The sequence below is a fragment of the Pundamilia nyererei genome, unplaced genomic scaffold (genome assembly GCF_000239375.1).
Source record: "Pundamilia nyererei isolate P.nyererei 1_Seehausen unplaced genomic scaffold, PunNye1.0 scaffold00013, whole genome shotgun sequence".
Lineage (NCBI taxonomy): Eukaryota > Metazoa > Chordata > Actinopteri > Cichliformes > Cichlidae > Pundamilia > Pundamilia nyererei.
The window spans coordinates 5,528,909-5,553,193 of NW_005187414.1; the positions used below are offsets into that span (position 1 = coordinate 5,528,909).

The window sequence follows — 24,285 nt, forward strand, 5'->3', positions numbered from 1 at the left end:
TGTGGTCACATTTAATTGCTTATTATTGGGTTTGTATTTAACAACATGCTCGGTTCAGACAGATACGCACGAATTACTTCACCATTGAAGGATATGTAACTGTTTTGCCTTGGGTTGCTTTCGCAGTATGCTTTCCATTTCCACTGTGAAGTTCAGTGTGATCAGTTTTACAGCTACAGCTGAATCTGAGCAGAGTGTAGTCGTGTCATTATCATCAATAAACACCAGTGACTCAGTTCCACTACCAAATGCCACATTTGACCATTTGAATCTACTCCAGATCTTTTATTTGCTTAATTTATAACAGAACAGTGCAGAAAACCAGGCCTCACCTGGCTGTGTAACTGCTTGTTAGTCCATTGTCCAATTATAAGTATTTTTTGAGCCTCTTGAAATTAAATACTAATTAAATACTTCTGTTAAACCACTTGAATGAAATCTTAAAGTCTGCACATCTTGATCGTTTGATTTCCAACAAACCAGAATTTACACAATTAAGTCTTTGTCCAAAAACCAAGAACCTAACTGTATGTAAGTTCTGCTTTGAACTGACATTATGTACTTGATGTATATGGCATCCTTAAATGGCTCATGCTTCATTTCATATTTCATGCTGTGTTATCAGATGTGTCACTTGTAGAAACACTGGACACCATTTGCCCTGAATATCTGGCCATCTCACATCTGTGCTTTACTTCAAAGGCCATAAATGAAAATTAGTTTAAGCAGAGTTAATGAAGACACTTTTTAAACAGTAGAGAACACAAAAGGACAAACATTAAAAACAAACAAACAAAATAAAGCAAATTTGTATGTATGTAGGCAAACATATCTGCATGAGCAGATTTTAGGAGTACTAGGGATTTGACAGATGGCTAGCTTTACTGAGGAAAAATGCAGGCCTGTGGCTCCATTGAGATTTTTCTGATTCATGCCAGTGCATTTGTTTTAATGAGAAGGGAACCGTGATCCCTATTATAATTATTATTATTTTGATTTTCAAGAGTTTGATCCTTTATTGATGAACGCTCTATATTTTGTTCTTATGTCCCTCTGGAAATAAGTCCTTTGTCATGGTTTAAGAAACTGTAAATATTCTCACATCTTCTTCTTTTTTCTTTTTTTTTTAAAATCTTGCGGTGTGAGGCAGTCAGCCCAGAGACAAATGCATTTTTGAGCTGATGGGGGCAGATTATAGTATATTAAAGACAATCCTAGGTGGCAAACTGAGATGATACAGGGCAAGACTCCACAGGGCAGCTCCAATTTTAACAGCAGCTCAAACAACAACAGTATAGTATTGGTTTAGGTGAATAAGTTACACTGTGTTGATCTGAACCTTCCTAAACCTCTGCTTGTTAATAATTGGTTAAGTTCAATAGGTTACTGTATGAGCTTCTCTCTTCAAAGTTTCTTTAGGGCTTGTGGAACCTAAAAATCCGTCAGGAGAGGATGAAGCAAACATGGATTTAAGCCATTGCAATGCAAACTGGGCTCCAACATGGAATGCTTCCTTTACTCAAACCCTCTGTCTCAGCAGTCTCTCTCAATCCACAGTCCTCCCTCTTCTTGCCCTCTTGCTTGACCTCTCTCCAGTCACTGTGGCAAATCTTGGCTGACAGAGGGCCTGCAGGGAGAGAAGTCTGGAACAAAAGGAAGGTGGAGGGGGGGAAAAATTGTACATCCTGGAAAAACTTTCCTCAAAGTCTGCAGGCGCAGTGACATTCCCCAGAGGACGGTGTTCTCTTCCTGGGCTCCCTGGAGGTGTTTGGAAAGAAGGTGTGACTGCTATATGTGCCCTGGTTTAGAAAGGTAGGCAATGAGCGCTACCACTACCCCTACATACACACCGGTGCCTATAGTGATGGAGAGGGCAGCTAAGAACAAAGCCCTTCGGGAGGCGATGTTGGCCAGCGGGAAGTCACCTTTGTTCACTGCCTTAGTGGTCTGTAAAAGAGAAAACAAAGAAGAAGAAGAAGAAAATCAGAGGCTGATACCATTTGCAACGACTTCAAGAGAAATGGTGAGCCACTGAAAAATATGTTGTTTATCGTTTCTATTGCAATGTAAAACCTCAAGTCATGGAAATGGAGAGACCAACTGACTGACCTGGGCAAATAAATACATGAACTGAATAAAAAATGCACTGCAGGACTGAGAAATCGCAATCAGTGTGAAAATGTGAAGGACAGGAGGTTATGGTCACCTCAGCTGCTATCACTGAATGACAAAAATCGTATGGGGGGAAACAAGATTCACAATTTATCATTGAACTAAAAAAATAATAATTCTTTTCATATTTATATATCACACAGTTAATCCATGCTTTCAAGTCACAGAGTGTAAAGCTGGTTCTTTGTGTGCCCACACTGCTTTTTTCCCCCTCCAAAGAGTGACTCCCACTGACATGACCCATTTACAACAGGCACATATAGATCCTCTTCACGAGCCCCTGTTAGTGTAGCTAGAAAAAGCAGCCGTTAAACCGCAGTAAATACTAGTTTTTGTTTTCAATCAAATAAGAATCCTAAAATTGGTGTTATATTTTGTCCTCTGACATACATTTATTTTTCAAGCAAGCTGCTTTTATAACAAAAACCACTCTGAGAGCACAAACCTCTGCCAAGGCTTCTCGTTGTCTGGGCAGTATTTGGTTTCAAGGAAATGGCATTGAGATCTTTATGCATTCATTTTGCTTTCTTTGTTCTTTTTATTCATTCTTTAAGAAGCATGTTGTACAATAAAAAGTAATTTCAGGCTTTTCTTTTTTCTCTGTTGAAACCCATTTTAATATACTTGACATGTTTTTCAGTACAATTATGTTTTACTTTACTTACTAAACTTAATTTTAAATGTTTAGTGATAAATGTCAAGCGAAAACGTTTCTATTGATTTTTTGTTTGATAGTTTTGTTTTCCAAATAAAATCATACTTGTTCATGAGCATGTATTCAAATTGTTATGTATTTAAACACTTAGCCTTTTACTGTAATGCATATAACAACATCAAAATAAAATATTAATAATATTATAATAAATATAATATTTTTTTCACTGTTTTCCCATACGTTGTCAATACAAACAATGGCAGTGATAAACATATTTTTAAATACCTACAGCATTACTATCACTTTGACTTTCAGATCAACCTATTAACATTAAAGGAAAGGTCAAAGGTCAAATGGGGAATGATATTTTATATCGTTATACTGTACTGTACTTTCAATACTAAGAATCATAGTTTATAGGTGAAGTTATAAGGCTTTTGTCAGTTTTTAAATCCATTAATCATTAAGCTGACCTTTAAGACCTTGTAGGATGAAAGCCAAGTTTTAATGAATTGTTAACATTACCCAACTCTACACACATACAAAGTTTTATCAGAAGTAATTCAAAACCTTTTGAGCTTTTCTGTGTTTACAGACATGAATGATGACACGCATGAAGGTACTGCAGCCTTCTTTTCTAAGTACATATGCCAACTGGAAAACCAACTGACAAAAAGAAATATATATATATATATATATATGTATGTATACATTTACAATATACTCATGTATATATGATTTGCCATTTGACTAAATTTGATTTGTATATTTAATCTGTCTGATTTGCGTTTCCAGGAAACTACTGACTTTGTGTTTTACAGTACAAACACTGAAGCGATTATGTTGCATGATTCAGCGTAATGAATATAAGCTTCAGCATTAATATAGTGTATTTTTAGAAGTGTATTAGAAGAGTCTATGGTAAAAGAAGAAACTAAATGAACACTGTGAGATTAACAATGGGCAGTACTTACATTCTCAGAAATAACAATTATTTGATACGTAATAACTTCAGAAATAAACAGACTGAAACTTGGTTATGTTTTGAAGTGGTCCGTTTCCTGCCTCATTAGTCACTGTAGATGTATATTAAACATGTTGGTTGTATTTAAACACATCTAAATGTAATCATGCAGGCGAAAAATTCATCCTAATTTTGTGGTGATTGTAATGTGAAGTCTGGGCTCCAAAACACTGAGCTGAAAATGATTATAAAGCAGGGAGCTGCAGAGTTGTGCAGTGTTTGGATGTAGTATTTGGAATCTACATCAAAACATACATTTTTTTTTAGCATTTATCATCACACTATAATGATTGTAATATATGCATGCATGTATGTTTCCTATCTCCCACACATAGGGCGGGGGATTTGCTAGTTAATAATGGTAAATAGAGAATCTCCTCTCTAAAGCAGGAGCAGGTATAAAGACTTGTGGTTGCTGTGCTATGTAACCTTTAGCTATCTTCTTGTTCAAATGGATTTCCTCGCCAGAAGGGAAAAGAAGGGAAAATAGACTATTTTGATTTCTCTTTTTCATTTAGTTCACTGAGTGGAGGTTATCCCTGAAGCAGAAATTACAGAGCATAAACTGTTATATTGGCGTTTTTTGGCCTTTGTATTGGCTTTTTAAGTTTCTTGTTTCATTTTTCTTCCACTAAATTAAAATAAATTCAGTTTTTTTTATTACAATGCCTTACTGTATTTACTACTTTTTTTTCACAGCAGTCAAAGATTCAGCAGTCTCCAGTGTTCAACATGTTTATAAATTACAACCATAATTCAATGTGCCAACAACACAACACAGTCAGATGGGTGTGAACCTGTGCTAACAGAATTTTGAAATGCACTGTGTGGATGCATGAAATGGCCTTCATTATTCTTGTATCCAATTTAATAATGATGTGTGGCATGTGAGTATGATGAAGTTGGCCTTAGGGTCACACTAGCTCACTCTGCCACTTTCATTTTGGAGGTGAGCCACAGCACCAAGTACATGAGGTAACATTTCTTACTAAAAATCAAGGTTAACAGGGATTGCACTGCTACTCAGGTGCAGCTCTCTCAGTAGTCAGAGAGTTTGCATCTGGCAGAGGCAGGGAGTGGAACCCTAAACACAAAGTCTCCATTAAAAAAAAAAGAAGAGCTATACTTGGTTTGACCTTCGACTTTGAAAGTCTTGCATATGAGTTGCTTTTGTAGAATTGCTTTGCTCAACATAAGGGAAAACTGAGAAGAATTCTGAAATCTTCTTCTCATTGAGAAGAGCGAGCTGGTTCAGGTATGTAGTCTCATGGCATCTGTCTTTATTTAAGTGTGGTCTTGTTGGATATCTGAGGGGAGAGAAGAAATACCGAGTGGAGTAAGGAATGCTTGCAGTTTACTTTTTTAACATAGTATAATCTGAGATAGTTCTCGAGGCTTTCTGAAGGCCTTTCAAAGTTGCTTTTCCTTGAAGATTGGCTGTTTGGTTTTTTCTTGTGCTAGTCATATAAATAGTAAAACAAAATCTGTCTTTGTAACATTAAGCCAGTATAATGTTTAAGTATTGCACTTAAAATTTAATATTTTATACAGTACTGTATAGTACTAATACTGTTTTTAGCCGCCTGTAACAAAAACACATAATTTATTCTAATTTCTTTAGTTGAATCTACAAAAAAAAAAAGTCAAAGATGACATAACACAGTATTTTTGCAGCAATAAGGTGATTCCCAAATAGCTGTTAGCTGATAACGTATCTTGGCATCGAGTGCAAAATGAGGACATTTTGTTTAAGGAAAATGTCCTCGAGGACAGTAGAGAAAATAGAGAGTGGAAGATGCAATAAAAAGTGGCAAGACTATTTCCTAAACTATATTTGAAGGTGATGCTGACATTTTTTACTATTTACAAAGAAGAAAATCCAGCAATGACGTTTGACAGGACCCGAGAGATGCATCTGGCTCTTCAGTTGATCCATCTACTTGCGTCATTAGAAATGGTCTTACTGGGAGACCATGTGAAACATACAGTGGAACAGTATCAGCCATAGATTGGCCTCCCCAGAGTTCGGACCGCAACATTTTTGAAGCAGTGTGGGAACATCTTGACAGAACAGAACAAAAGGCAGCACACATCTAAAAAGAGCTTTAAATGTCCTTCAAGAAGTTTTAATAAATCGCCGCACCTACTTCCTGTTCTACCAGCAAAATATAAGGAAATATCGGAAGGCTCAACTCTTTCGCACATTACAGTACAGTTTACAGAAATACAGTGATAACAAAAAATGAGTGCAGTGAGCGATAAATCTAATGTAAAATATATATTGAAATTTCTATTAGGAAGATTGTCTTGATGCTAGCTCTGTTTAGATTACTGCACATCCCTCTCTCCCGTTTCCCCACTTCAAACTCATCATTTTTTCCTGAGGTCATTTATTCTCTGTCAAACCAATCAGATTGTGCTTTCTCTCCCACTGCCACGTGTTATTTTAGTGTGGAATTAATGCAATTCTCTTCAACCTTACTGGTGGGTTCTTCACATCCCTCCAGTTCTCATGTCATCACTCCTCGTCCACCACCAGGGTCTAGACTCCATAAAATGACTAACCTGTTAAAATAATGACATCACAATGGGGTCTACTCACCAAAGGCTAATGGCATATTTCTTTTCCCTTTTGTGCATATTAAGTCGAATACATTATTTTAATTACTCTTTAAGTGTCTTGCTTTATCGCTCTCTCCTGACAAAAATATTGTATTATTCATAGTCTCTGCCAATTTGCACTACAGTCATGCAAACAGCGACAAAGCAGCTGTACCAGAATATGACCTCTAGTTACTCATGCCTTCCTCCATTTAGCTCGAAATTCTGGATCTCATTCTCTGCAGTTTCTCACCAGGGTAAAATAACTCCAGTGAAGCAGATATAAATGAATTTTGCATATTTAGTCTGGCTTTAGCCAATTATATTAGAACAGAACGACAGGCATTGTTTATGTAGTCATTTCAATATATTGTTAAGAACATAAATGCAGACAGGATTAATAATCAGTTGTTTTCTGCTTTTAAGGAAGCATTGTTAATTGGCATGAGCTCAGAGCTCAAGAGGATTTTTTGATGCTTACTGGACGGAAAACTTTGTGTTGGGGTTGTTTTTTAGGGTACGGAGACAATTACGAAGCATTTAAACAAAATCAGATGCCTAAAACTTTCTGTATGTTTCTGCGAGCGCCCACAGCAAGTGAAGAAGATGTTTCACTGCAGATCACTGAAAAACCAAACACTTGTTTGAATTCCTGACTTTTGTGGATGTAGCCCTGGCTCAGACACAACGCATCTGTCAGAACCTTCTGTAGTTTTGCAGAATGCACGCAGAGCGGCCATTAGGAAGGGTCTTGTATCACTTTGATTGTTTGAACTTAATAAAAAAAAACAGCACAGGATATTTCCACTTTGCTCTGTTTCTCTAAGGCTGAGCAGATTTTTGAAGACAAAGTTAATAGTCCAAGACAAAGACAGCTAGATTAGAGCCAACGAGAGAGGCTCTTTAGACAAATGCCTCGAAAGGTCAGGAAGAAAATCCAGACGAAATATGTGCATTCGAGGCAGCCTTCAGCTTCCACATCAATACAGTAATCACTGGAACAGAAGCACCATTATGAGGGGTTTATTGGAAATTAGGCTTTAATTTGCTTTCAAAATGACACAAAGCACATTCTCCCTCTGACAATATATTAGCACAACCCCACAGAGGTCTTTGGGGACACTAAAATAGTTCTGACTTGTTTTGAGATTCAGACTGAAGAGGGGTTTTTTTCTACAGAGGCTATTCAAAGGGCACTCACTCGAGGGTCAGTTTCTCTGGTGCATTTGTCAAATATGATACGCAATGTTTGTCAGTTAAAATGAAATCAAGGCATTTTGTGACAAACTGAAATAATGCTGTAATGTGGACTGAGAGTGATGAAAATATCGCAGCTTAACTTTTAACACTGTCAATCATTGTATTTTTCCTTGAATACCCTTGAGAGCAAAATGGTTAGAAGCATTTAAGGCTTTATCTCCACCACCTTGACAAAATGATTGAAATGTGGTGTCATAGAAAAAAGATAACATCTGAGACTCGGCTGCATGGAGACTCGGCACCCTTAACAGGTTTTTCTTCCAAACAAACAACACTCGACGCCCCCTTCTCTGTGTCTGTGTCTCCGCCTCCCTCGCACAGACAGGCACAAATAGAGAAACAGTTTCACTATAACGAGCTCATTCATTTTCATTCTTTATTATGGCTCGTACGCCATACGATAACTTCAGGGGAGTCTTATTTGCAAGATCGTGAAATAGATTGTTGCTGCTCCTCAGCCCTGCACTTTCCAGTGCAGATGTCTCAGAGCTAAGTGACGAATTTATCAGCATCTCCAAAACAAAACACTCACCCAATTAGCGGCAATAATTGAAACTCAATTCCGCTTCCCAATCAAATGCTCAAAGCTAATTTCCCTCAGATATTTATGGTATTCCAGTTATTATCAGCTGATGCGTGCGTTTGTGGGGGGAGGTTAACACTGAATCTCAAAATTGTGCACCACAAGTTACCATAAAGACATTATGCACAATAAAAGCCGTTGTCTTTGGCGAACAGCGTTACAGCAGCATATGAATGCATGTCTGTTTTTGTGTTAAGGTGTTTGCTGACGCCTTCACTCACTCGTCTCCTTGGCAAAGCAGCGGCGCTGTATTTGACTAGGCCTGACCTTCCAGTGGAACAAAAACACTATTGATCTGCCATCCACAGAGTCTATTACAGTCGCTAACGTGTTTGTTTTTAAATGTCCTTAGAGTAAGTGGTGAAGCTGATGTGCTATCATTTCTAAAATATAAATAAATAAATTTCTTTGCCCTTGTCACATCTACAGTGTTCTACAAAGACAGAAAGCTCTGCCAAAGCAATGAATTGAGCAGGGTGTGTATATGTGAAAGGAACCTGCGACAGAGGTAAATCCCTATCTTAGAAAATTGATTTCCATCCCAGTTTGCATGTTAGCTGTGTTTTAACAGTCAGGTACAGGAGTGGCTAATTCATTTTCCCAGGGGGCCACATGAGAACCTGGGACTGTTGTGGAAGGTACGGCCTTCTACAACAGTCCCAGTTTCTCAAGCGGCCCCTTGAGACAATTAATTGCCCAGCCTCGGTCAAGGTAGGCAATATTTATAAGCATGGCTTAGGGTTGCTTAAGCATTCTCTCTCAGTAGATCTATTGAAGCTTTCTGATTGAAGTAAAGGGTAAATCAATATAGTTTTCATATACAGAATTTTCTTGATGCACTGATTGGGAATTTCAAAAACTTAACTGATTTTGCTATGTGGTCCACAGCTCTTCCAAAACAGTGCCCTCAACCCAGCAGCGAGCGAAACGCATGCTTTGTTGTATCTGAAAGCTCCATTTGTCTGATTTTTACCCCCAAACATCATTGTGACAGACAGATTACCTTAGGCAACAATGCAACATCTGTTTATTGTTTTCTCTCATCAGTTCTGGACAGCACATTCTCATCCCAGGGCATCACTTACTGCTGTTCCGGCAAATGACGCAGGCAGAGATGCACACAGGGTGCGTGCCATGGAAATATTAGATTTGGAAAAATAGCTGTCTTATTTTTGAGATCTACAAAGTACTCATTTGGAGTGGCAGTGGAATAATCAGCCAGAAGAACATGGCTTTGAATTTAGGGACTTTGTTTTGCTCTTTGCTTCGCTTGCACCGCTATTTGGTTAGGTTTGGAAATTGAAACAGGGTTCGCTTGAATGCTCGCAGGATTGGGATGTTGGTATCACTAAGGATAGGATTCTAAGATTAACAAAGTCAGAATGATACTATTGATTGTGTGATGATTGCACAGCTTAGGAAGACCAGTTGCTAATCTTGCTATTTGAACCCATGTCTAAAACAAAAACACAGAAAATCAAAATTATCCTTTAATTATATTAGATAACATCCAATCCAAAAAGGAAATCTGACTCAGCTACAACTAGTTATGGTTTGTGTTGGCTTCTTTTAATGAGTCATATATTCCTCAGCCATTATATTTTTATGAAGTAAAAGCTGATAAAGATTCTGATTTTACCTACATGTTGAGCTGATATTGCCATTATTGGCCACCAGTGCAGTGCAAATGCACCGGTAAGCATACTCAGACATGTGCTCTGCTAGCTCCTATAGAATCACCACTTTCAGGTTGGTCCTTCTGAATAACGGCATGAAACGAAGACCAGTGAAGTGGGTTATTGAACTATAAAATTAAGCGATCCCAAACTTCCTCCATATCTTTGAAATCCTGACAGCTCTTCAGGAAAGCACCTTCTAAAGGGGGGAGATTGGCAGAAAAATCATCCATCCCTAAACACAGCCATCACTTCCCCATAATTACCCAGGAAGAATCAAATTAGCTCCTGACAAGATAATTCACTGACGGGCTTAGACTACTTGCGCCCAAGATAAGGCAGCTAAATGCTTGAGCTTTTGATAAGAATTTGTGGTCAGACGCAGGGCAATTTAATGAAAAGCTTGTCTGTCTTTAGCACGTTTGTGTGTTTGTATGTGCAGTGCGTGTGTTTACATGCATTTTCGGACATACTGTGTGTGTACGCTTGTGCTGATAGCCTTTTAATGTGTTGTCTTTATTATGCTGATGATTCACAGGACAGACTTGATTAGCGGCAAGACAAGAGGCACTCCCTGTGCTCTTTGGTTGACATAACATCATCAGAGTCATTTCAAAGAGAACTGAAAAGAGGGAGGAAGTCTGGCTGGAATCTATTAGATACCTATTATGTTGTGATTGCAGACGTTACTGAAAAGAAAATATTGGTAAAGCTTCTCGCTTCAGATTACGTTGTTTAGGGTCATTTTTAGTATTTTTTATGCTGGACTGCAATAAAACACGATTCGTTTTTAGCGCATCAGTCAAAAGAATGCCAGTGTGTCTGCAAAATAATTACGGCTCATCTTCCCCAAGGGCTCACCATCTTTAATACATCAGCCCGCCTTTAATTGGGTTCATCTTCAGTCCTCTTGAAAAGTCTACACGTTCAGAGATCCTCTCTCATCTTATTATTTTGAATACAACCTTTCTTGGCATTTACAGATAGAACCTTGAAAGTGATTTATAGACTCTTCCTAAAGGAGGCTCTCAGCCTGTTTACAGAGCATCAAGCAGCCATTACAGATTGGCCTTGAGTTATTGATGCATAGCTCAGTAAAAATTGGCCTTGCAGTAAGCGAGTCAGCTGTCAGTCCTTTTTTAAGAGTGAAGGCTCTTAATCTTTTGGTAATGAGTCATACATAAAGACGGATAGATGTGTGTGTTTACATGTTTGTGTGTTCCCATCTCTACAAATTTATAGAAGCATGTGTATGGGTGATTGGGGGGGAAGGGGTGGGGGCATGCTAGACCTTGACAACCAGATGCTGCATCATTCATGTGTGACAGACCACAACTTTGAAAGGGTATGCATTGCATGCCTGTGTTAATATGTGCATGTGTGGCCTCACCCCTTGTGAGAAGTAAAATGCTGCAATCCCCAAAGGCCAGAAACAGCAGAGCATGGAGAATATGGCCAGGCCGAGATGATCTCGTGGAGGGACAACTATGAAGTTGTCTTCACTCTCGCTGTCGGTAGAACAGTCTGTCTGCACAGAAAACAGCAGTTAATGTTAAAACATATAGCCATTTAAAATTGCATGATGTATATGGGCAGACTGTATAGTTTCAGTGGCGATGTAGCAGTAAACAGGTGGTTTGAGAAAACACTGGAATTGATTCCTTTTGATTTTTGATGCAGACAGCTGCATCAAAATGCAGACAAAGACTGATGCCACTCTTATGCTTTGCAAAATTTAAGGCTATTGATAACAATCAGTTAGTATACAGCCTGGAGAACTGTAGAGACTAACAGCTAATCTACCCCTGCACAAAAGGCCACAAGCACTTCATTAACTGAAAAGCTATATTTTTGAAGTATGAAGTATGTGGAGTCAGAGGTATCAGTTGTGGCATGGATGATTGAGATAAGCTAGGTTGGGGTTGGGCTGGTTCAGGAAATGACACAGAGGTCAGTCGAAGGAAGTGAAAGAGTGAGAACAGTTAGCTGAGTCCTTATGCTGTGTGGTGAACCCTACACATATTCCAATCACATTTTTCTTTTGTTGAAAGTGGAGTGGATCTTTTTGTTACTTAATTTTCTTAGGTCATTTTCTTTCAACCCACAAGACAACATTTTTTGTAGCTAAAAGTTTTCACTGCATCTGAAATTTTTGACTTAAGATCTCAAAATTTTGAAATGCAAAGAAAAAATTAAAAAAGCTAAAAACAAAAAAACCCCACTCCAAATGGAGAAAATAACTTCATGCTACCAAGTTGGAATTTGTGTTTGCTTTTTTAGTGCCAGAATAAAGCTTCCATGGTAAGTAGGCAAGCTTTGATTCTATTTGACAGAACTCTGTTTTATGTGCTAACCAGTTTTTGGTTGAAGACTAAAGTTAAAACCTGACCAACTTAGGTTAGATATTAGCCATTTGTCTTTTGGTATCGGCATATATAATAGCCCAAAAATGAACATCGTTAGCTTCATAGCATAAGTGCCCAAGTCATTTTTTTGTGTTTTCGGAAAACAAGAAAAAACTAATTTTCTAAATATCACATGCATAAGTTAGGCAAAAATCTCAATTTGACCAAAAAATGACTTAGGCACTTATGCTATGAAGCTAACGACATTTAAAAAGATAGCAACCAGCTAATCCATGCAGAGTCAGGCAAATGGTTAAATGAGTAACTAAATAACCAAACAAAACAGATATTAGCAATATCTGTTTATATTAGGTTTGTGAGAAAGAAAAAAATAATCAGCCATTATATTGAAATATCTCAGTTTTAGATATTGGTATCACTCTTAAAACAGATTCAATATCCTCTAATCCTCAGTGAAAGCACAAGCATTATTAACCGTTGAACAGTTTCTAACTACTGAGATGGAAATTTCTCATAGCAAACTCATAGCAAAACAGGTAATACAAGTAATATCACCAAGACACCTCATCCTGGGCGCCTAAGTCCAACCATGCGGAACTTCTGTAAATTTTCTGTCTGTCACTGGATGATGAAATTTGCCAACAAACATGCAGATAAAAACAGGATTTACTTTAAAATACATATGAGTAGGACTTCATTTATATGGTACAGCAGTCTTTGTACAGGTAGAGTTGGTTTTCAAGTTGAGTGGGTGGGAAAAGAATCTCCACTTATTGAGAAAGAAAAAGGCATTTGTGTAATGGGAAACAAAACATACCAGCGTATGCAGGATCATTTGCTTCCACATAATGTCACAGCTCACATTTATAGACTTTTGGTGATGGCCCATTAGTTTCTCATTAGTTCTGAGATATGCAGATTCCTACATTTTGGCATCTAAACAACAGATGGCATGAAAAAAATAGCTACGGTTGAAAGTACACCCCATTTCAGATGTGAAATAGTTATGAATCAAACACACCTCCTCCCTAAAGCTTTATGAAACTATTTCACGCTCCATGCAACATTTCTCACAAGAAACTGCAGCAAAAGAGAATAGATGCTCATACATCTGCATACAGTTTAGGATGATGCAAATTCAGAGTCCTGATCCAGAGCTGAAAAGATCAGTATGTGTTACAATTCACAAGTCGGTACAGGACGTTCTGACTACGTCATCCTCTAGCATGCACGTATACAAACACGTTCCTCTTGCGGCTTTGTTGTTGGATTCTTCGACGAAGCCAAGACCAAGTACAGAGATTTATTTTCCAGGGATGAAAAGAAGTCTCAGATTGAGGCCACAGTTTCTATATGAGACATTAAGCTGCATCCTTCCCACATTATCCTGTTTGAAGGATGATCCAGCATGAGGGTGGAACATGGAAAATAAATGAAAAATACAATCAAGGCTAACAAATTGTGGGTGACTATTGTGTCAAATAAATAGACGTCAATTTTGCTCAACAGATGTTGGATGTCAGGCAAAAGGTCAGGGAAGGAAGGCAGAATACGTGAGAATCGTTATGATATATGATCTGACCAGATAATAATAATAATAATTTTTTAAGATAGCTATAGTGACAATTTTATTCTTTTTTATACAAGTTCTGGTTAAGGCAGGGGTGTCAAACTCCAGTCCCGGAGGGCCAGTGTCCTGAAACTTTGCTGCAGCACACCTGAATAAAATTAGTAGGTCATTAAGAAGACTACAGAACTTGACTGTATGCTGAGGTGGCAGTTCAGCCATTTGATTCATGTTACAGAAGCTCATGAGTGAATGAACATGGTGCAATAAAAGTACTTTTAGAAGTTACCACCTTTCCTATCGCTCACACGTTGATTCCAGATATTGTATCAAGAACCAATCCTAGACCATGGCTGGCTTGATAGAAGAGTGTACAGTTTTTACTTAAAAATGCATTTCTGATGTTTATTTTTGTGTTTCATATCGGTGAACAAGAGTGCAGAACAGTGACATTAGCATTATATTGAAAGTTACGCTTCTGTAAACATGTTAGAGTATTGGAAATACATTTGGTTTGAGGGCAAAACAGTTTTTAATTAATTTCAATAACACACCCTCCTTGTAACAATGTTGCCTGATTGATGATGAGGATTAGCGGGTGGGTGGCTGAGATGTATGGGGGCCCTGCCCACCGATAGAGGGGGAAATACTGGTTTAATCGTCTCCAAAAATAGACCCTTTGAATGCAACCGTATTAGAGAAAGTAATTGAGCCGCAGAAGAACATTTCTAATTTCTCTGTGCACTCAGACAATGCCACGCTGTGTGAAAAGCTTTGCCTACAAAGCCGTTAAAAGCTGCAAAAACGGGCCCCTGTCTAGGTGGTCAATATATTTTCATGCTCTTTATAATGACATGTGGACACCAGAAGGTTGCAATACATGAACATAATGCAGCTTAAAGAGTGCATAATGTCAGTCTGCTGTTCTGGCCTTAAGCAAGCACTATGGTGCAATCTCTGCAGAGCCAGCCCTGCTGTGTGCTGTGCCTTAGAGCTCCCTGACAATATCTGCACAGCCTTCTGGCTGTTTGGAGAATCAAAACACACATCATCCAGGGATTCTATTGGCTTAGATTACTGTGGGGAGAAAAGTTCAGGAAGCAGGGGAGGCAGGCAGGTGAAGATTTAGGTTGTCTGAAATCAGTGCAGACCTGCAGATAAGTCTGTGTTTAAGGAAGGAAGGTCATTAATCACAAACCACAAAAGTAAAACAGGCCACTAACCCGTCTGGAAGACTGTCTCAGTTGTCAGTGAAATTACTTTATCTTTTACAGCATTTTTCTCAAAATTAATGATGGGTATGAAATCAAATCAAGAGCTGAATGACGTTGCGGGTCGCAAACTTCTTTACCGGGTTTACAGAAAAACCCATCAACAAAAACTGTTGGATACTGTTTGTGACCACAATATTTAAACTTAGCCCCGCTTCCTGGCCCAACAAAAACTTATTATTGTTATTAGAATATAATGGTTATTCGAACTGGAAAGTGAATGATGACAAAGGACCGCATTACCTAGAACAACACAGTGAATCACAGAATAGAATAGCCCTTTATTGTTATTGTACATGTACAATGAAATCATGGTTGATCCACTTCAACTGTGTAGGAATAAAATGTAAATAGCAAGGCAGCAGCAATAAATAAAAAACTGGAGAAATATATAGAAATAGAAACATTTCATTATTTATCATCATTTATTTCACAATGATTGCTTCTAAAAACACACCCTGCAAACCGTGCTGCTTTAACCTCTCTGCTCTGTGTCTCTTTTAAGCTCAGCTAAGTTAAATAGACACCCAGACCACAAGAGTTCCAGATAAATACACCACCACACGCTTTTAGTTTGTAATAGGAGATGCTTAAGTAAGAAAACCTTTATATTATTTATTATAGACATATTTATCTGGAAGATGCTGTAGATTATACCTTCAGTTTAAACAGCTTTGTAGTTTTTTGCCAAACTTTAAATGAGCAAGTGCGCATGTGGGTTTGTTATGAAATGTTTATCTCTCCAGTAGCAGAAAGGACTAATGACTTGTGTATGCAGATGATGCTATCTGTGCTCAGATATCTCCTACGAGGTGTAAATCCTGTCAACATGCGGTAACTGGCTGACAGTTAATGAACAGCTAACTGATGATTTCACCATTCTGCTGTGACAGCTTAAACAAAAGCTTGTGTAATTTGCACTACAGGAAATGTGCCCCCCAACCTGTAGAATTTAATTAAATGTTTTATTTATTGATTTATTTTCATCAGATCTGATGTCATCTAAATGTCACAATTCCTGATGACAACAGCAAGATCATTTTTAATCTTTGCAAAAATCATAGGGAGGATTTTCACAAATTTGGGTACCGAAGCATTTTATTTTATTACACATTACATGTATTATTTCATAAAATAACCCATTGTGTGTGTGTCTACCCGATAGTTTAGTATGCACTTCTGCCATTATTTTGTGAACAAAATTAAATACATCATTTTCCACTAATATCCAAAACAGTGCAATAAAAGAAAATGAAAGTTATATCTTCAACTACTTTAAAAGCAAAAGCCAGCAGTTTAAATAACAGAAATTAATTGTGTGAGGCTACGCAAAGGTAAAGTACTACAGGATGGTCTCTAGAAAGAAACTACTTAACAGCCACAGGGCACTGAATTATTTACCTGCTTAAAAAAATAGATTACATTCAGAATATTTATATGTCGGGTGGTGAATATGAATTCAGGTGAAATGAAAAGAAATCGTGCAAGAAAACAAAGAACGTTAAAGCAACAAGCAGAAGTCTGTAGCCACTAGCGATTCAGTACTAATCGACACAAAAAAGCACTATTGTATTACATTAACAACCGTAATGACCTTTTTCCATTAGTACCTACTCCGGTCACCTCGGCACAGCTCAAAATGGTTTTTAGGGATTTCCATTAGGTCATAGTACCTGGTACCAGGTTGTTTTTTTTTTAATACCTACTCGACCGGGGTTTCAAGCTATCTGAGGCGATCCAAAAATGTGACATCAGCAGACTGCATGCCACGGATTGGCTAGTCAGTGGCATCACTCAATGATTTATGAAAGCATCTTCTTCACAGAAATCAAAACAACCATTTATGAAACTATGAGGGGAGTGGCTGCACAGAAACAATACTCTGGTCTTGGAGTTTGACAAAAGAGCCACAGACTGAGTAGCAGGTATCACATAGAAATGATATTATGGGGTATTGCCATAACAACCACATGCACATTTGGTGGTACTCTGTTGTGTCTTCACCTCTAGCTGACACTCAACTTTACAGTCAGGTAGGCACACAGCCCCTCACCTCGCTAGCAGCTGAACACAAACAGCAACAATAGAACAATGAACTTCAAGGTCAGTTAAGCACTCATTTCAGCAGCATTGGCATATTAAATATTTAATGTAACTATTAACCTGGCCAGTGTACCCATTACCATTAACCATTTAACTATCAGAAATTCCCAGATGGATAACAAACCCAGCCTCAGCACATCATAAGCTAGCATACAGCTAATGCTGGTATCAAGATAAATGCAATGCGTTAGGAAGGGCATCAGACATAAAATCTGTGCCAGTTCAACCATGCAGGTCCATCCACAGAGTTAATTTAACAGGATAACACCAAAAACAGTTATGTTTCTCTTAACGTCCCAGCAACTAGACAGAAAGAATGCTAGCCTACATTACCAACTACTTATCAAATCAAATATCTGGCATACAAACACCATACAGTTCCGCAACTGTATTTTTCTTTATTTTTCACCACATCAGACAACCTAAAAAAATAGTGTTGTCATTGGGGTTATTGTTTGCACTGTTCTAATCACAATCATTTTTTCACTCCTATGCTTCTGAAAATGGCATAAAGTATCAAATTTAATTTAATGTAATGTCTAAATTTGCATTTTCTTCTAACTAACAGAGCAACACTGCTCTGGTTATTTTAAAAAAAAAAGCCTCATCACATTAGATATATGACCTCAGTAAAAATGTTCCTAATAACCATATTTTCTCAGATGTTAGTTTATAGTCTATCAATACAGCACAATGTTTATTCTGTAACTTGTGGTTCCAGTTAGAGTGAAAAAATGTATGATTTAGGGTGCAGATACAATTTGCTACCATGAGTGCTCACCATCCCTTGTTCTCACAGTCAGATCCCCATTTAGCTAGTAAAAAAAGATGCCCTAGATGTGTGGTTTTAGGGGTTTCAGAGGAATAACAGAAGAAACACCAAGTAAAAAAATAATATAATCTTTACCATATGATTAGTAAGATTTACACAGTACCTGAGTGCACAAACTCTGGGTCGACGACACTCCTGTATGTGAGAGGCATATTCAGTATTAAGAGCTTTTCATGATGTTGTTCTCCCAAACATGTATTGCAGTTATAAGGGGATGTACTCGCAGTGTTGGATTAATGAACAAAATATTTGTTATTTTTCCTTTTCGTTGCCCCGTTGCTTCTTGTTGACAGGTGTGCAATTTAGGATCGTGTAATGAGGCTGCAAGAGGGAAACACTACACATCATGCTTAGCATTCACATCAGGTTGTGTAAACAGGTTGAAATGCATAAGCAAAACTGTGCTGTTGAGCACAGAAATTGGTGATTAAATCTGACAAAAATAACAAATTCTTGTTTTGTGGGACCCCAGTACAAGTTGGATTTTATCTTTTTTGAAACACTTTTTAAAGGTGCAGTTGTAGCCTACAGGGTTTCATGAATCATGAATCTGACTGGTCAATCCAAGGACTTTTGCTGTGTGTTGCTCCCCATATAGTACTACCATTCATTCCCATCACTTCTCCACTATGAAAAAAAAAGTCATACATAGCATAAAGAAAAATTAAAAAACTCTATGACAAGGTAAAATGATCAAAATAAAAAACAAACAAATTAAAAAAAACATACAGAATCATGGATCATGAACTTTGTATAAATCATATAAGTTGCAATACTAATGCAACTTATATGGTTTATACAAAGTTGCAACTAATAATATTTCAGCAAACAGGAGCACACTGTGTTCCTACATTATGCAAATGAAAGAAACTCCTGAAAAAACTCAAAGGATAGGGCTGTCTTAACTAATCTAAGTAGCTTCAGAATATAGAACATCCAAAACACATTCCTGCAAGTTGGGATGAGAGCACCGTCACCCCAACTGAGACGGTAGCTGCATTAACAGTAAAAAAGCTTGCATCTATAATTTAGCAGGTAATTGATTCGCTGGTGCCTTTAGCTGTGTAATACGTGATTTGGCATGACTGTATTACATATTCACATCCATTGAAAAGGTGTCAAGTCAGACCTGCCACAGTAATGGAGAGGGACAGATGGGATATAAATCAGAACACCCTCTTGGTATTATAACTAGCCACAAATTCTACATATTGCTTATTTTGTGAGGAAAAAAAAAACCCTAAATCCTACAGACTAATCATTACATGTCTGCCCATAAAAATAAATAAATAAATAAATAAATAAATAAATGAAAGAAAGAAAGAGGGAAAAAACTGCTCAGGATTGCAACATGTAATCACTCCCGAAGGGCTGATATTACTCGAAACTCATTGCAAAAGCATCTTTCTCATTATTCACGTTTTAATACACTGAACTGCTATTCAGGCAAGGATTAAAGTTGCAACAGTGACGTCTGGCAGAGAGAAAAACTGTGCTACTTCGTTTCTCTTTCAGGAATCTTATTCAGAACCAAAAATAAGGAGAGTCTTTTACTCCTTATTCTGTAATTAACAGTGAAAGCCACATATCATATTATCCTCATTTAGGATGACCAATTATGCCTGCTGCTGCTTACTGACTCCCACTCCTGTTCTGGGTAGAGACTGTGCAAACATGCACTTGAATCACTATGATGACCATCATTAATGCTTTTTCCTCTGCCTATTCTTAGAACCCAAATTGGTGTGCTCCTTTGTCTAAACAGTGGCTATGGGTAAATAAAAAAGAAAAATGATCTTTAAGATTAAATAAACAACTAAAAAGGCTGTTTGTGTCTCTAAAACAACCTCATTTGACGTATTTATGATTAGGTTCGAGGCAGACTCAGGGTTTTGGTAAAACACTGTCATATAAGGAGATAATTCAGGCGGAGGAGGCACAAACAAACCTGTAGTCACACAGTTCATTAAAGTTGGTTTCTAAGTTGTATTAGCTCAAAGTGCAGTGGAAATGTTTTCCATAATCATCAGGTAGGAAAATACTAATAGAAAAACAAAGGTTTATGTAATTAAAAGATCTATAAAAAATAATTCCTTATATAAAATTCTGCAACTTTAAAAATATGTCATTATTCACACCCCCTCAAGGCCAAGTTTGCTTAATTTTATAATTCCTGTGGAACTAACCCTGTGGCTTTCCAAGTGATCATTTGTATAATATATAGGGCCATGTATTAATGCATGCTGAATGGAAGAGAGCAAGGCCATGCCAAACAATTAATGAAATGCAGTGACTCAAACTGATATCCCATTTTAATACCACACGATCCCAGGAAGCAAAGATTGTCAGAATGCAAACAGAGTTTGGTTGGCATGTTTTGTTTGTGTGTGACTTAGTATTGCATTAGACAGAACATCACTGCCATACTCTTCCGTTTAATAATCACCCAAGGACTTATGATGTTGCTGTTAATACTCCTCCAACAAAATGTGTCCATGTGGTTGGAGGAGGATTTTAGTGTCCTATTAAATAGAATGGAAAAATCCGCTGCCTTTGCAGTGGTGCCTTTCATACCTATCTGGACTCTTTACAACTTCAAATATACTAATCATGCATGTTATCACACACAAAGTGGCAATCTGTCAGAACTCTGTTGCAATTTTAAGGAGAAATTCTGAGCTACTATTTCAAAAGTCGTTTTGGCACGAGATTTGATTCATTCTTTAAATGATGTAAAAAGGCAGCCAAGAGCAGAGCGACTTAATAAATACACATAAATGAGCATTCCTAAATCTTTTTATAAATTAACATTGAAGAAAAACTTAATATGGAATTAGTGTAAATTACTGACATTCCAAATGAACATAACATCAAAGGAGAAAAAAAATAACAATCTTTAATGAAGGATAAGGTTTCTGCTTATCATGACCACATTTTTGAGTTATTCTCGGCCAATGGAAGCAGTGACTCACAGACTCTGGAAAGTTACAATGTTCAATCAAGTTTTTGGAACCAGAAGATTTCGATAGATCAGAAAGATTTTCCAAGCTGAGAAATAAATATCTTTAGTTTGAAAAGAGAACACTTTAATTTTGCTGAATTGGGAATGACTCAAGAGATTGGTCTGTCATTTTCTGCCACAAAGAAATGTCTGAAAGATTTCACTAGAATACATGAAACATTGTCATAATGGTTAGACCTTTCAGAGGAAGAACAATGTGCGTGCAGTGAACTGAAGAATGACTACATTTTGGATTTAATTAAGCCATAGGCACTAATATTCCCACAGATTTAGACAGAATTGATAACCTTTTCAATCAAACTGGTCTGATTTAAAATTCAGAAAGGCAACAGAGGTCAATTATTGTATTTCTTTCTCTGGATTTCTCTTCAAGGCTTAGGGTTTTAAAATTACAATATCTCAATTGGAAAAGCTGAAGAAAGACAGGATTTAATGATTTAATGAAATGTTGCCACTGAATATGATATGCACTGATGAATGCAAATTCTGTACGCTGAAGAACATGCAACAGATGGTGCAGCCATTTTCAAACTCAAGTTTTGGTAGTATTCGTTGCTGTCATTTATTCTCCTCTTCCATTAACACTGTGCTGGTGAAGTCCTCCCATTCTAGGAAAGCCCACCAGGCGTTTTTCTTTTCCTGTTATATTTCTGAATATGTAGCTTCTCAAAGCACATTCCATGCTTTAAGGGAGTCATAAATATAGCACTTATAATGGAACTATTCATATCATTAACACCATGTAAGTATGTTTACCAGCGAGGGTCAGAGGTTTTTCTCAAATTAACAATATGTGATATAACTACAAACAACATACACTAGCATAATGCTGCTGCTGTGACAGAGATGCATTTACTCACATGATTTAAAGAACACCCATATTCCAGTATGTCAACGCCAGTAACACGTTAAGCCTGTTCATCCCTGATTCTATATATGTATAGTACACACATAATCGTTACACTAGTATCAGGGTTTTAGCGTGAATTTTAGGACCTTGGGGGGAGGGGTATTAACAGGACAGTTGAACATTGACATTGCAGCTCTCTGTACTTCTGTGCAGAGCTGCTGATGCTTTGTGGACAGTGAAAGGGAGACGATGGGATATGGGAGGATGACAGCTGAAGAAACAAAACGGTAATAAGACAACATATTTTAATTCTTCTCTTTTAATTTTAAACTTCTTTAGTTTTAACTCAGCCAACAGTATAAACTGACTTGTACAAAGCTAAATCAGTGTTTGCAGCTTAAGTATAAGAACAGTTTTAATGTATAAGTTAAAAACTGCCCCAATTATTTGGCCTGTAAGTGGTCAGTTGGACACTTACAGACCTCTGGGGCCCAGTCAAAAATGAAATGAAACCACAGCCATAATACCTACTAAATCACCCTACTACAATGTTTAGCAATCATGTTATGATTAAGTGTCATTTCATTATACTGAAGAATTTGCTATCTAAAAACCCAGATACTGATGTGTGAAATGGTAAGTAATGGGAACGGGTTATGATCAAGGCAAATCAGTTTCTGCTGGTTCATTAACTCCACCCGTCTTCTCAATTTGATACCACCACCACTATCACGGGATGAGTGATTTCAGGTAGTACCGTGGCCTTGGTGTATTTTGTCCTGCCACATCATGCTTCCTGCAAGTACTTATTTGATTGATGCACTCTCTTCAAGACCTATCCACCAGGTCTCTACCTGCCCCTGTGTAGAGCTTACCTGAAAAAACATCTTTCACCACCAAATTCAAAGGTTGCACCTCCCACTCAAATGTATTTATTTATTTTTTGCAGAGGATTCTCTCTCAACCCTGACTTGCAGTGAAAAAAATGCTCTAAATGCATTTTCTTCCCTCTTTTTTTTGGTTTCAGTTAGAAAAACATCAGTTACACTGTCCCCCTACTCAGACTCTGCACACCAAAACCGTCACCTTTAACTTGATTATATTGTCACACAACTAAATAATAAAGCAGAGCAGTAACTTGCCAACTGTTGTAATATGAGCACTGGCATCTTGACGACCTGTATCAGTCACCGTGACATGATAATGACATCGTCTAACAGCATAAATTAAAAAAGAATAAACAAATAGATAAATAGTTTACCTCTCGTGTGACATACTTTATTGGCATTCAAGATTAGTGACTACAGCTGGGATCTGAGCAGGCATACCTTTTTTCATAATTTTGGAAAAATCAGTGCCTAAAACACAGGAGCTCTTTCAAATCAAGCTGACTGTATGTTCCCACCTCACAAAAGTGAGACCAGGAGCAAGGCAGAGAAAGAGGGCTTCATTTGGTAGCCCTCCTGTGGTTGATGCTGAAAAGAGAAGGCAGGTGAGGTTGCCTCAGTTGTCTGGAACAGACACCTCGAACACGTAAAGTGTTTTCTGAAGGCAAAACTCTCACCTTTCATGTTCTACATGGAGGTCACAATGCAGAACTGTGACCTTGCAGCTGGGACCGATTCAATAATTCTGGTGCATGCCATTATGCTGCTTCTATTCAGCAAATGTTCTGCTTACAAACTGCTCTGCTTTTTAATATTGCACTCAAAATAAAATAAAACTAATAAAGGGGAAAAACTAATAAAGTACTCTAATGGGAGATGTAAGACTTAAAAGGGGCTTTTGGACAGAGGATGCGTTTTGTAAAAAGGAATGTAAGTGTTAGTAAACAAAAGTTAATCATTTGATGTTTTAGTGTTTTGAATAAATTATTGGGGTTTTTTTTTTACACTTGAGATGTTACTGAGCTCTAAAAGTGTTTAAAAAAGACAAATGGTACTTTGAATCATACTGAGATTTCAGTTTCTCCAGCAATATCATTAAGAGCTGCTTTACTTCTAATTTCGTACTTGAAGAAATTGCTATTCTACTTTACTGATTCTCCTCAGAGGCTATCTGCAATTTACTCATGCACTTTGATCATTGGAGAGTTTGTGCTTTATATAATAACTCTTTTCAGGTCCACCCTTTTAAAAATAAAATACTTCTTTCCACTGCAGTAGTTCTCTCTTTTTATCTATCTTTTTTGTAATTTAAACACACACATATACACACATAATCAGCAAAATAAAGGAAAAGTAACATGAGCATACTGTACTGGCTAAGCTGTTCATTCATTAAGTTAAAAAAAAAAGGGGGGG

At 37.4% G+C, this 24,285-nt stretch overlaps 1 protein-coding gene across 1 annotated transcript in view; it reads right to left on the minus strand.

Annotated features, from left to right (window-relative positions):
* Positions 1-8: 8 nt before the first annotated feature.
* Positions 9-24,285, minus strand: part of syndig1l (synapse differentiation inducing 1-like) — a 38,893-nt gene continuing 14,616 nt past the window's right edge. The window contains exons 3-4 of the mRNA XM_005724998.1: positions 11,362-11,499; positions 9-1,947 (exon numbers count right to left, since the gene is read on the minus strand). Of these exons, the coding sequence (XP_005725055.1) occupies positions 1,789-1,947; positions 11,362-11,499 (297 nt within the window). The 3' untranslated portion in view covers positions 9-1,788. The remainder of the gene's footprint in view (positions 1,948-11,361; positions 11,500-24,285) is intronic.